Below are 14,014 nucleotides of genomic sequence, written 5' to 3' on the forward strand. Positions count from 1 at the left end.
AGACTCTTGAGAGTCCCTTGGACTGCAAGGAAATCCAACCAGTCCATCCTAAAGGAAATCAGCCCTGAATATTCATTGGAAGGACTGATGCTGAAGTTGAAATTCCAATACTTTGGCCACTTGAGGCGAAGAACTGACTCGTTTGAAAAGACCCTGATGCTGGGAAAGATTGAAGGCGGGAGGAGAAAGGGAGTACAGAGGATGAGATGGTTGGATGGTGTCACCAACTCAACAAACTTGAGTTTGAGTAAGATCCGGGAGTTGGTGATGGACAGGGAAGCCTGGTGTGCTGCAGTCCATGGGGTCACAAAGAGTCGGATATGACTGAGCGACTGTACTAAACTGTCATGTAGATTTCCCAGAAGTGTGTGAATGCTCATCTCTGTCTCTGATAAACTCCTACCTGTTGTTGTATCCAGTAAGTGTCAGTTCTTTATCTTACACCAGAAGGAAAAGAGACAACGGTTTCCTGGGTTTTTAAAGAAGAGAAGGAGTTCATGGTAATTTTTTTCTGCCAGAGGAACAGAGTTATATTTATGATGTGTACAGTTTGGAAAGTGCTTTACATAATAGATAAAAGTGAGGAAAAGACCATAGAAAGAGTGTAGTTATAAAAATCGCTACATTGGGGATCTATTCTGTTGCTATTATGTGATAATAGACTGTCAACCTTCATTCATAAACATCAGAGTTTACCTTTCTATAAAGATTTGAACTAGAGGAGCTCATATGATTATATATTTAGAGTATTCCTTTAAATTATCAGTGCTTGTCTCTTATAGGAACCAGTAATGCTGTCCTTTTTCAAAGTAAGTCTAGAATATACAGAAATATTTTAGCATTTCTTTGAGTTCACTCTTCCTGCAGTTCCATGGAGACAACCTTTTCTGGGCTTTCAGAGATGTTCTTCCACTGAACCTCTTCACCTCTTGGCAAAAAGGCATTTGCATTGTTTTGTTTATTCACATTATATATTACATGTTTAAACCTGCTTACTTTTGAACATGCTATTTGATCACGCTACTTGACATTTTACTTCTGAACAGCCTATAAAACTATATTTATATTCTGAAGACTCATTTTCACCCTTTTATCTCTCATCATATATTTTCCTATTTTTTGGCAGATTACTGTTTCAATTAAAATATCTCAAGAAAGGGCCTGTCATTCACATAATATGATGTTCAAAACAAAAGTGAAATCTGTTCTACGGATGATATTGGCAAAAGTCTGACTAAAAGAATTTACGGATCAGAATGTATTCCTTTTACAATTAAACTTTTTATTAAGTAGAACATAAGTACTGAACAGTAATATAAAATCTGTTTCTTTCTTGTTTTTGCTTTTTGCAGATCTGGATAATGTGGAGGGCATTGCTGTGGACTGGATAGGAAATAACCTGTACTGGACAAATGATGGCCATAGGAAGACTATTAATGTGGCCAGGCTAGAAAAGGCTTCTCAGAGTCGGAAGACTCTCTTAGAGGGAGAAATGTCCCACCCCAGAGGGATTGTGGTGGATCCTGTTAGCGGGTATGAGATGTTTGATTAGCTTTATATAAAGAAAATGATGCTAGATAAATTTGGTTTTTGCATACCTAAAAGAAGTAAGTTTTATTCCAAATGTGCATTCACATATCAATGACCTGATTAGGAAAAGTTACTCATTTAATGATTTCCTCTCCTAGAGAATATGCTAAGTAAACTTACCAAAATACATTGGACTGATATAGATCATTTGTATAAAGAATATATTTACTTGATTTATTCGGACAACACTATCATTCTCTGTTTTAGATGGACTGACACCAAGATAAAAAATTCAAACCAACAAATCAATTGATTTAACTTTTAATTAAAGACTATTGAAATTTAATGTATTCAGAAAATAGCAACTTTTTGTTATTGTTAATTTACTAAGGACCAGGCATTGTATTAAATAGGTTACTGTGCTCTGTCCATGATTCCCTATAAAAATCCTCTGATTTAATTGCTATTCTTGTTCTTGTTTTGCAGAGAAATTGGTAACAAATCTGCCAAAATTTTTTGATTATTAAGAAATTGTATAAATATTTAAACTCAAGACTTTATTCAAAACCACTTTACTGCACTACTCTTGATTAGTCTAGATTGGGAATCATATAATTTTAGATATAACCAAAGTTTCCACATAGTGACATCATTTTATAATAGTAGGTGCTACTTTCTTTAGGATGGATTATTTTGTGCTATTCATGGGAATGTATTTTCCTTATATTATTGCTCAGAGCTAACCTGAATATAAATAATACTGGATGTATGAAAATACTGAAAAAAAAGGTGAAAATTCCTAATAGAATCTCAGAATTAAATGAGTGGTATGCATATTTCATATGTTCAGTTTTTGTCTGTGGTTTTTATCCCCTTCATAGTTTGTGTTTCAGAATAGGATAACAAATTTATTTTTTATACTGTACCACATATATACAAAAAATAATTGACTAGGAAGCACATGACTCACTTGTAATTTGAGATCACCAGATTTCTGTTCCTAAAATTGTGTTGGGAATAGCTCCAGATACAATCAGGGTGCTTCTTTCTAGGCTGACCTAAGCAGCAGGTGAACTCACTGATTTTTTGTAAGGCATAATTATAAAGTAATTTCAGTGGTTTTATGTGTGGATTCTTTAAATTTCTATTTTATTCCCAGACTTTTAAAGCAAGTCATCTCTCTGACCTTAAACCAAGGCAATCCTAATATTAAAAGAAAATATTCAATCCACATTTTCAAAATTTCCTTGAGGCAAGATGTTTCAAATATATCTTAAAACAAAATCTTCTTTCTAAGTATTCTGTTAGAGGAAAATATTTTCCAGTAGAATTAAAGGCTTTTTCAGGTACTAAGGGAAATGACACTGAGCAGAGATTATGGAACCAGATGATTTGGAAGGAAATTCAGGTCCCTGGTCCTGTCTCTTTCTTCAGATTCGGGAATCCATTTTAAACATTCCTAAGAGGCAAGCATCCAGTTTAGATTTGAAACCTACAGCATGTAAACACATGATTCAAAACATTTAGGGACAAATCTGATATGACATTTTTTCTTTTCATTAAGTCAATTTCTGCATCCCTGTAGAACCTATCTACCGGCTAATCCTATGTTTGCCTCTAATGCTACAAAGGATGAGTCTTCTACTTCTCTCATCAGATTTTTAAATAGAATATTGTTATCATACACCAACCTAAAAAACAGACATGAGCACGTATATATGTATGTACGTATATGTGTATACATATGTGTATACATGTATACACACATTTTTCCTGTAAAAACATACTATGCTCAGAGTGCTGCACTAGAACTACAGTAGTTAACAAAACAGGCATAGTCTTAGCCCTCATGAAGCATTTTGTGTTACATGAAGGGAATGGGGAGATGCAACAGTAAATAAGTACCAAATGAACAATTAATGTAATTTCTAGAGACCAAAGAAATGGAGTCAAACAAGCATGTTAAGGTGAAGGAGCTAACAGAAAACTGTTTAAATAGGTTTGCTGAAAAGCCTCTTTACGGTGCCATTATTTAAGTTGAAACTTTGTTTAGAGAAGGAACAAGCCATAGAGAGTGAGGAAGGAGTTCAGATCAAGAAAACGGTGCAGTTGAAGATTTTCAGTGGTGAGAGGAACTGCAATGAAGACAGTTGGGGCTGGTTGTGGATGGCAACTGGGAAAAGTGACTGAAGATACAATCGAAAGGAAAGCAGGGCCTTGTGTACCCTGATGAGAACTTTGTTCTTCAGTGTAAGTGTAAAACAGAGTTGTGATATCATCAATTTATATTAAAAAAGCAAACTCATCTTACTATGCTGTGGCGAATGGTCTGGAAGACAAGTAGAAATAGGACCATCTGAATTTGTATCCAAATAATTGCTTGACTGTAATATAAGCTTTTTTTTTTAATGAAGATGTGATTTAAGTTTGAAAAGCTCATTTTAAATAGCATAATATAATTTTTTAAATAGCATAATATAATTTTAAGCAAAACATTTTCAGAAAAAAGCTGATTTATTCATATTTTTTCTACCATAATACCGTTTGCAGCTGTACACAGGAAAGCATCAGAGATATTCTCTGCCATAATAGCCTAGTAACAAAAATTACTCTGTTCAGAACTATGTTCTTATCAAAAGCTTCTGAACCAATTATAGAATTAGTAAAGGATTTATTCATTTATTTGTTTATTAAAATACATTGTTAAGTAACTACTGTATAGATAAATAGAAATCAGTAAGGCGATAAATGTCTTCAAGGATGTTATAAAGCAGTGTGATTGGTGTAAACACACACACACACACACACACACACCCCAGAAACAAACACACACACACAGCACACAATTTATCTATAAATTAAAGTAGAATTAAATGCATACTCTTTGGGAATTTACCGAGATTTTAAAAGATTTTTGAAGTTTTAAAGTTCAGAATTGAACTTTAGAGGATGGAAAGGCTTTCCAAATGAATTTCCTCAGGAGCTTAGAGTTTGGGGTCATAGGTTAGTCACTGTAGTCTGAGGGGCAATATGAGCACTTGTTTGGAAGCAGGGGGAGTTAGTGGTGATTTTGAGGTGAGATGAGTTCGTTAAGGCTAGAGCCGGGCGCATGTGAAGGAACATAGCAGAAGGTGAGACTAGAACTATGCAGAAATCTTCGATGTCATAATTAAAAACTTTAACTTATTTTGCTGACAACAAAATAATTAGAAGGCTTTGAGGATAAAAATCATACTTTTTTCGATTCATGATTTAGGAAGACAAGTGAAAGGCATATGACAGCTCTATGAGAAACAACCCATTGGGAGTTCCCTTTGAAAAGTGATGAAAGACAGACGGTAGCATTTGTAATAGCAGTAGAAATGTGAGCACTGAGACAGGAGACAGTGAAAGAATAGGATTGGCAGGGCTCAACAGTTGTCAAACTGGGAGGAATTAATTATGATGGACTGTTCCTAAGAAGCTCCAGATTAACTCCCCCTCTTCCAAACATTTCACATTTCATAATTTACACCAATAACTTAGAAACTTATACCTCCAGTTCTGATTTCTCAAAACATTGTCTCTATGAAAAGTTAAATGCAAAAACAATGCATATATCCCTCCAATCAGGATTTTCTATAACCCTGTCTTAAGTAAGAGCACCACATCCTCTAGTTAAAAGCTAGATATCATCTCATCAACTCAATCAAGTTTTAAAACAGTAAAATTTATTTTAATTCCATGACAGAAAATCTTATAGATTTAAATTTTGGGGGATTGACCATCAGATAATACAATTTAAGTTGGAGACATGATTAATGTCAACAAAACCAAGTTTAATGTTACAGAGTATAAATATGAACAAGGAATAAGCCCTGCCCATAATTATTTGAACATTTAAAAATAGAATTATCAGACATGCAACACCATCAAAATCAATACAAGGTATAAATGCTATAAATTCAATAAAATAACTAAGAACTGTCACTGAGAAACAGAAAAAAGGGCTAATTTTGAGAGAAAGGCTAGGGATAGACTTCATTAAGAAATTGCATTTGACCAGGTCTTGAAAAATAGAGGTGTATTCTTTCTTGTAATAAGAAAGGACAGCTTAACTTAATTTTTATTTGAGGGATACCCCAAGTCCCACCTATAAAAATATTTGTTAGCTCCTGCTTATTTTATGGGCTTCCCTGGTAGTTCGACAGTAAAGAATCCACCTGCAAGGCGGGAGACCTGGGTTCGATCCCTGGGTTGGGAAGATCCCCTGGAGGAGGGGCTTGGCTTATTTTATAGGTTTTTCCATTTTGTGTGTTTTTGAATGATCATCTTTGATAATGATTATATGGCTTCACAATATAACTGTTAATCAGATAATGAAATGGGTAGGTAATGATCACATATCTAGTTTCTGTAAGATGTGCTGAGTGTGTGTGCTCAGTCCCTTCAGTCATGTCTGACTCTTTGTGACCCTATAGACTGTAGCCTGCAATGCCCCTCAGTCCGCAGATTCTCCAGGCAAGAATACTGGAGTGGGTTGTCATTTCCTTCTTCAGGGGATCTTCCTGAGCCAGCCATCAAACCCGCATTTCCTGCATCTCATGCAATGCAGGTGAATTCTTTTACCATTGAGCCAGCAGGGAGGACCCATTTTTGTCAGATAGGCGTCACTTATTTAAGTTTTGTTTTTCTTATATTTTGTTTGATTAAAAATAATCTCAGGTAATGGATCGCATCACAAACAATTCTGTTTTTCAAATAGTAATTCAATATAAAATATGTTAGGCTTCCCTCATAGGTCAGTAAGTAAAGAATCTGCCTGCCATGTTGCCAGTCCAGGTTCGATGCACGATACTGGATGCTTGGGGCTGGTGCACTGGGACGACCCAGAGGGATGGAATAGGGAGGGAGGAGGGAGGAGGGTTCAGGATGGGGAACACATGTATACCTGTGGCGGATTCATTTTGATATTTGCAAAACTAATACAATTATGTAAAGTTTAAAAATAAAATAAAATTAAAAAAAAAAAAAGAGAGAAATGTCTACCCACTCCAGTGTTCTTGCCTAAAAAATCTTCATGGACTGAGGAGCCTGGCAGGCTACAATTCATAGGGTCACAAGAATCAGACACGACTTAGTGACTAAACCACCAGCACCAGGCTATCGAGAATTATCTTGTGTGTATGTGTGTGTGTTTATGTATATGTTTGCACACTCATATATGTGTGATTTGGGTTATGATTAACTGTTTAAAATTTCATGAAAGATATCAATAGAGATGAAAAAGTTTTCTACTTCTTGTACATAATTGATTTATGTAGTTAAAGTCAAGTAGTTTTACCTAACTAGTACTGGACTAGAGCAAATGAATCTTCTGTTTATTCCTAATTTGTCCAAGTTAAAGTCACTTAAACAGGCATGATACAAGCTAAGCATAATGCCATGATTTTTTCTATGATTAGAATGCATTTTGACTTGCTAAAGTCACCAATCTAAATATATTTCCTCAGGTCTAAAAAGGAATATCAGCATAAATATAAACTGTTAAGAGAATTTAAAAAGAATTTAATTGACATAAACGAGTGGATGGTATGTTATATCCTTAGCTGTCCCCATTCTGCTTGCTTAGATCACAGTAAGATTTTTAGTCATGAACACAGATTTGTCTAAAATTACCTCAAAAAAAAAAATAAAATAAAATAAAATAAAATTACCTCAGAAATTCTTTAAAATCCAGAACATGTGAGAGGCAAAGGTATTTAAAAAGGGCATTTCCAAGGTTAGCAGCTTAGAAAAGCTTTGAAGCTTTATAAAGTTGTATTTAAGATGACAGAATTAAACCCTACACTTTAATTAGTAACTCAGGAACTTTCACATGACCCCCAAAAGTACAACACATGTGGAAGGTTTTAACCTTATTCATGAGGCATTTGGAACATTAGCTCAAAACCCCCTCTCCCACTGTTATAGCTTACACAAAAGATTTGTTTTTAAAGGCAGATGCTTTTGTTTGAGATAGAAATTAAAGCTCAAACTCTCAAGGTCAGTCAACCTGCTGTTATTAAACTTATGTGCAGCTCAATCATCTTCTGTGGGTTTGGGGGGTAATAATAAGCAGCAATAATTTGCATCAGGAAGACAAATTAGACCTGGCCAAACAAACCCGGTATGCCTGTGCCCTTTAGAACTAAGACAATCCAACTGCCTGTCTTGAAAAATAATAATAATTTATCAGGGCTTAAATAATGTCTGGAGTAGATCATTAAGTGTGCTATCATTGTCGTGCCAGTCAATCTACTATTTAATCATATAATTGGTTATATGTTTTATAAGTGGACATTTAAAAATAGCAAGGCCTCAAGAATCATTTCACAATCTTGGTATCAATACCAAAAAAAAAAAAAAAAAGGAATCAATATTTGACACTTACTGATAGGTTAATGAATAAACAAGTCTAGTAAGTACAATAGTAGGGGTTGTGGGTTTTCTGAAATGTGTCTACTTGGACTGGCTTTACTTCACAATTTTTCTTTAATTTTTAATTGAAGGATGATTGCTTTACAGTGGTGTTGGGCCTTACAACAACAGGAATCAGTCACAATTATATGTGTGTGTGTGTCCCCTCCCATTTGCGCCTCCCCCCATCCCCCATCCCACCCCACTGCACCAATCTTAACTTCCCTGAGTATTTCATAGCTACCTCCTCCTTTGGGCAGATAAACATTTAGATAGGAGAAAAAATCAAGATGTAATTAATTTCTGTGGAGCTGCCAAACCTGAGGTAGCATCCCACTATACTGGTGGCTGATTGAAATAACACATGCACTCTGGTTTTTCATGTCTTAGCTGGATGTATTGGACAGACTGGGAGGAAGATGAAATAGATGACAGCGTGGGAAGGATCGAGAAGGCCTGGATGGATGGCTTCAATCGGCAGATTTTTGTGACTTCAAAGATGCTGTGGCCAAACGGTTTAACTCTGGACTTTCACACCCACACATTATACTGGTGTGATGCCTATTATGATCATATTGAGAAAGTGTTTTTGAATGGAACTCACAGGAAGGTAAAAGACAAATGCTGCTGTTTTAACCCACGGGCTTCTTTCGCAGAGCCCTGTTGTGTTGTGTTAAAAATACTTTCAAGTTTATTTTTGCCCCTCTGAGGTAGCTGCCAGTAGTCTCTGTGGGGTGGCTGAAGGAGGCTGAGCATTAAGCAGTGCAGCCGGCACTTGCCTCCGGGAGACCGGGCCCAGCTCACTGTGGTATGCCAGGATTTGTGGGATTTCTAAAAGAATCTCTTAGGATATCAGAGCTGTTTGAAAATGGTATTTCCACAGTATTGATGTTTGCTAGGACAAACCAACTCAATTTGGTTCAAGTATCTTCAAGTGTTTGAAGCTGAAATTTAGCCTATGTATTGTGACAAAGTTATTATAATTCACTTACTCAAATAAAGAACTTCATAACATTGGAATTGGAATACAAGAGTAGACTGAATTTCGAGCCCATGGATGTGAATAAATATCAACATCTTCTTACCTCTTTTGGTAGAATCATTGCAAAATGATTTTGAAATAATTCTGTGAAATGGAGGACGCCATTGACTGTGTGAGAGAGGCAACATTGGCAAAATATCACCTCTAAATTCTCTCCTATAGTCAGTCACCTCAGCACATATAGCCTTATGAATGGCTTCAATATTTAGTTAAATAGTAAGAAAATGGAATATGAGAAATTACCAAAATGTTTCCTTTGAACAATATACTTCCTTCTTTTTTTCAAAAGGGTGTTTGCACAATTGACCAAGCCTATCTCCTAAAGATTCTGTTTGAGAAATGTAGTGCATTAATCAGTTAAGACTATTTCAATCATTGGTTAATGCTAACAATGCTTTAAATGTCTTTCCCCAAATAAGTAAGATTGATTTGCATTTAACCTAATGTTACAGACTTAAGAAGTATTAAATCAATACCTTCCATCCACTCCCAGTGTTTTAAGACCATGTTGTATCCCTTGGCTATTGGATGAGCAATATTGCAAGATACATAATGCCACTAATTACTCAGATCAATTTCTATCCCAGAATATCTTACTGAAACATCATAAGAAAAGAGATAGGGAAGAGTATCAAAGTTATTTTATCATTTGTATTTCTTGACCATATGTATAATTCTGTATACGAGAGAATTGAAATGGATGCAATGTAAATGGTCTCCTTCAAATAACATGTCCTAAAAACAGGAAAATATGCTCACATTGTGAAATTCGTTTTTCAGATATGCCAAGAGAAAAGTTTTTAGTTAGATCATTGTTCTACTTATTTGAGTATTCTCTCTAAATATTTGGTTATGTTTCTAAAGGTCAGTTCTGATTTTTCACAATGTTTTATATTTTACAGATTGTTTACAGTGGGAAAGAGTTGAACCATCCTTTTGGACTGTCGCATCATGGGAATTATGTGTTCTGGACTGATTATATGAATGGTTCCATTTTCCAACTAGATTTGATAACTAATGAGGTGACATTACTGAGGCGTGAGAGACCACCCCTGTTTGGGCTTCAGATTTATGATCCACGAAAGCAACAAGGTATTAAAAACCATGTAAAATTGCATCTGAGTTTTACATATAATAGTACTTCACAGAGGTTGCATAAAGATTTTATTTTGGCAGTGTTGCTGAAGTTTTGTGATAAAAGGTGTCTAGTCACTCCAAAGTCAATCAAATCTTAGCCTTTGTTACCATAAAAATTTATTATTTATTGTTCAAAATATCCTGAGTGAGTAACTCTGGAAATTCTATTAGAGTGAAGTTCAAGGATTTTTCCAGATACTTCCTTTTTCATGTCATTTATACTGGAGAAGTCTGTTAAAGTAAAAATCCTCAGTGTTTTCAAAGAGTCAGTATTGTAAGAAGTGGAAAAACTTTCAGTGTGGAAGCAACATTGTGGGAAAATGTTAAAATATATATATGTATAATATAAGGATAATAGTATTTTTAAAAATATCAGTATATTTATCTGATCAATTCATATACATTTGAGGTATATTAAATTATTATAGATGTTATGAAAGTGAAATAATCTACTCTGATATTCATGTCTTATTAAATCAGAAAAGATTTTTATATTTTTAATCTGCATGAGTTATTAATATTTATTAGACTATCCACAAACAGAATTACTCAGAATTTAGGTAACAAAGAGAATAACGTTTAAACATATACATTACCATATGTAAAATAATAGCCAGTGGGAATTTGCTGTATGACTCAGGGTGTTGTCTTATTGAGAATATGTGTTCAGCCAAATTGATTATTTTTCATTAACTTAGGAGAAATAATCAATACTTTGAGTTTATTACCAAGAGCAGACAATAGAATATAGAAATGATGCCTGGTCAACATCTTTTTTGGTCAAAAGAATTGAAATTAGATAACCTACTTTGAATCTAAATATTTGCTACCTTTTTCTACATTGATTAAAGTGGTCAGATTATAAAACAAAATGTTCTCTGGTGTTCAAATGCAAACATGTTATCATGTTACATTTTTCTTTCAGTGGGATTTATCTTTGCATCTTTTGAATGTTAAATATTAATAAATATTTAGAAACATAATAATCAGTGGCATATAAATTTTGATTAAATATACTTGATAGACTTTTTGAAAATAAACTTGTAATTGAATAGAAAACCATGTCTTACATATCATTAATTCTTCATGGAAGAAAATAAGCTGATCTTATATAGCTTTATACCTTGTTTTTCTACAGTATATGACTGTATATACTATGAGGTATTTAAAGAGAGGGTTATAAAATTGTTCCATATATCTAATATAAAAGAAAAAGCTTATATTTATAGTATAGAGTATATTTATATATAGTATTCATATATATGCCTATGAGTACATGCATATAAATACACAGATGATAGCTAATATCACACATACACACACAACCACAGGAACACCATGAAAAATATTTAGGAATGCTATCAATGCCACAACCAAACTTTTAGACTCAGTGTTAGAAAATTAGTAATCAGGAAAAACTCTATCAAATTACTTGGTAATATGCCAGTTAATTTCAGAACAATAGATATATAATCATACTAAACAGAAAGTTACATTTAGGAATTAATTTCTGAGTAATTTTTAGGGGCTTATGGTCAAAATGTTTTTATCATATCAAATTGTTTCTTCTCATTTAATTGAAAAGCTTTCTTTCCTTTTCATTTACATTAGCTGTCTAGAACAATTTTATAATCCTCTCCTAAAATAATTTATAGAAAGTATAGCAATTACATAAAACTAACAGTTTTTTAGCTTTTTATTATCTAGTTTCAGAAGTGCATTTATATTTCCTGCATGTTCAGAGAATAACATCATTACTTAAGGACAATATTCTTAAAAATGTTGATGAATAATTTCCCATATCAAATTAAAAGTAATAGATCAGCTTCTATGATAAATATATGAAATTTGTTGTTGTTTAGTCATTAAGTCACATTTGATTATTTCTAACAGTTTAGACTATAGCCCACCAGGCTCTGCTGTCCATGGAATTTTCCACGCAAGAATACTCAAATAGGTTCCATTTCCTACTCCAGGGGATTTTCCCAATCCAGGGATTGAACCCGTGTCTCTTTCATCTTCTGCATTGACAGGCAGATTCTCTACCACCATGCCACCTGGGAAGCCCTACTGTCTCTCAGAGTTTGCTCAAATTCATGGCCATTGAGTCAGTGATGCTATCTAACTATCTCATCCTCTGCTGCTCCCTTCTCATGCCCTCAATCTTTCCCAGCATCAGAGACTTTTTCAGTGAGTCGGCTCTGCACATCAGGTGGCCAAAGTATTGGAGCTTCAGCAACAGTCCTTCCAAAGAATATTCAGGGTTGATTTCTTTAGGGTTGACTGATTTGACCTCCTTGCAGTCCAAGGGAAGCTCAACAGTCTTCTCCAACATCAAAATTTGAAAGCATCCATTCTTCAGCGCTCAGTCTTCTTTATGGTTCAGCTCTCACATCCGTACATGACCACTGGAAAAAGCATAACTTTGACTATCTTTACTTTCACGGCTGCAGTCACTGTCCACAGTGATTTTGGAGGCCAAGAAACTAAAATCTATTACCACTTCCACTTTTTCCCCATCTGTTTGCTGTGAAGTTCAGTTTAGTTCAGTTGCTCAGTTGTGTCTGACTCTTTGCAACCCCATGGACTGCAGCATACCAGGCTTCCCCATCTATCACCCACTCCCCGAGTTTACCCAAATGCATGTCCATCGAGTCGGTGATGCCATCCAACCATCTCATCCTCTGTCGTCCCCTTCTCCTCCTGCCCTCAATCTTTCCCAGCATCAGGGTCTTTTCAAATGAGTCAGCTCTTCGCATCAGGTGACCAAAGTATTGGAGTTTCAGTTCAACATCAGTCCTTTCTATGAACACTCAGGACTGATCTCCTTTAGGATGGACTGGTTGGATCTCCTTTAGGATGGACTGGTTGGATCTCCTTGCAGTCCAAGGGACTCTCAAGAGTCTTCTTCAACACCACAGTTCAAAAGCATCAGTTCTTTGGTGCTCAGCTTTCTTTATAGTCCAACTCTCATATCCATACATGACCACTGGAAAAACCATAGCCTTGACTAGATGGACCTTTGTTGGCAAAGTAATGTCTCTGCTTTTTAATATGCTGTCTAGATTGATCATAACTTTCCTTCCAAGGAATAAGCATCTTTTAATTTCATGGCTGCAGTCACAGATGGGATCAGATGCCATGATTTAGTTTTTTGAATGTTCAGTTTTAAGCCAGATTTTTTACTCTCCTCTTTCACCCTCATCAAGAGGCTCATTAGTTCCTCTTCACTTTCTTCCATTAGAAGGTATCATTTGCCTGTCTGAGGTTGTAGATACTTCTCCCAGAAGTCTTGATTCAAACTTGCGATTCATCTAGCTGGGCATTTTCTGTGATGTAGTGCTCTGAATATCAGTTAAATAGCAGCTGACAGTATACAGCCGTGTCATACTCCCCTCCCAATTTTGAACCAGTCAATTATTCCATGTCTAGTTCTAACTGGTGCTTCTTGACCAAGAAGTTTCAAATCCTAAAGGCACTAAAAATGAGTCCAGAATTGATATTCCCCTCTCCCCACTTCTGAAAGCCTGCTGGCTCTAGTAATTATCTGAGGAGTGGACAATACTCTTCACCATGACAAGGCTGTGATCCATGATGGGGTTATGAAATTTACTAATTATTAACTGTAATTATAACTATACCAGTAAGTGAGCTAAATATTCTTATTTAAATCTCACAGAAGACATTTAATATAAGTCCTATTAATTTATAGTATACATATGAGAAATCCAAGAGTCAGGCAAATGTAGCCATTCTCCTCAGAAAATAAGCAGCCAGGGTTCAATTTCAAGTTTATCTGACCACAAAAGAGTTTTATATCATTAATTTATGTAGTCATTTTAATTTATTAAAATTATATAGCTACTA

The 14,014-nt window shown here is 35.0% G+C and overlaps 1 protein-coding gene across 1 annotated transcript in view; it reads left to right on the forward strand.

Annotated features, from left to right (window-relative positions):
- Positions 1–14,014, forward strand: part of LRP1B (LDL receptor related protein 1B) — a 2,209,913-nt gene that overhangs the window by 1,292,556 nt on the left and 903,343 nt on the right. Inside the window, exons 12-14 of the mRNA XM_025261770.3 lie at positions 1,353–1,533; positions 8,359–8,578; positions 9,913–10,102. Coding sequence (XP_025117555.3) covers positions 1,353–1,533; positions 8,359–8,578; positions 9,913–10,102 — 591 coding nt within the window. The remainder of the gene's footprint in view (positions 1–1,352; positions 1,534–8,358; positions 8,579–9,912; positions 10,103–14,014) is intronic.

The sequence above is a fragment of the Bubalus bubalis genome, chromosome 2, assembly GCF_019923935.1.
Source record: "Bubalus bubalis isolate 160015118507 breed Murrah chromosome 2, NDDB_SH_1, whole genome shotgun sequence".
NCBI lineage: Eukaryota > Metazoa > Chordata > Mammalia > Artiodactyla > Bovidae > Bubalus > Bubalus bubalis.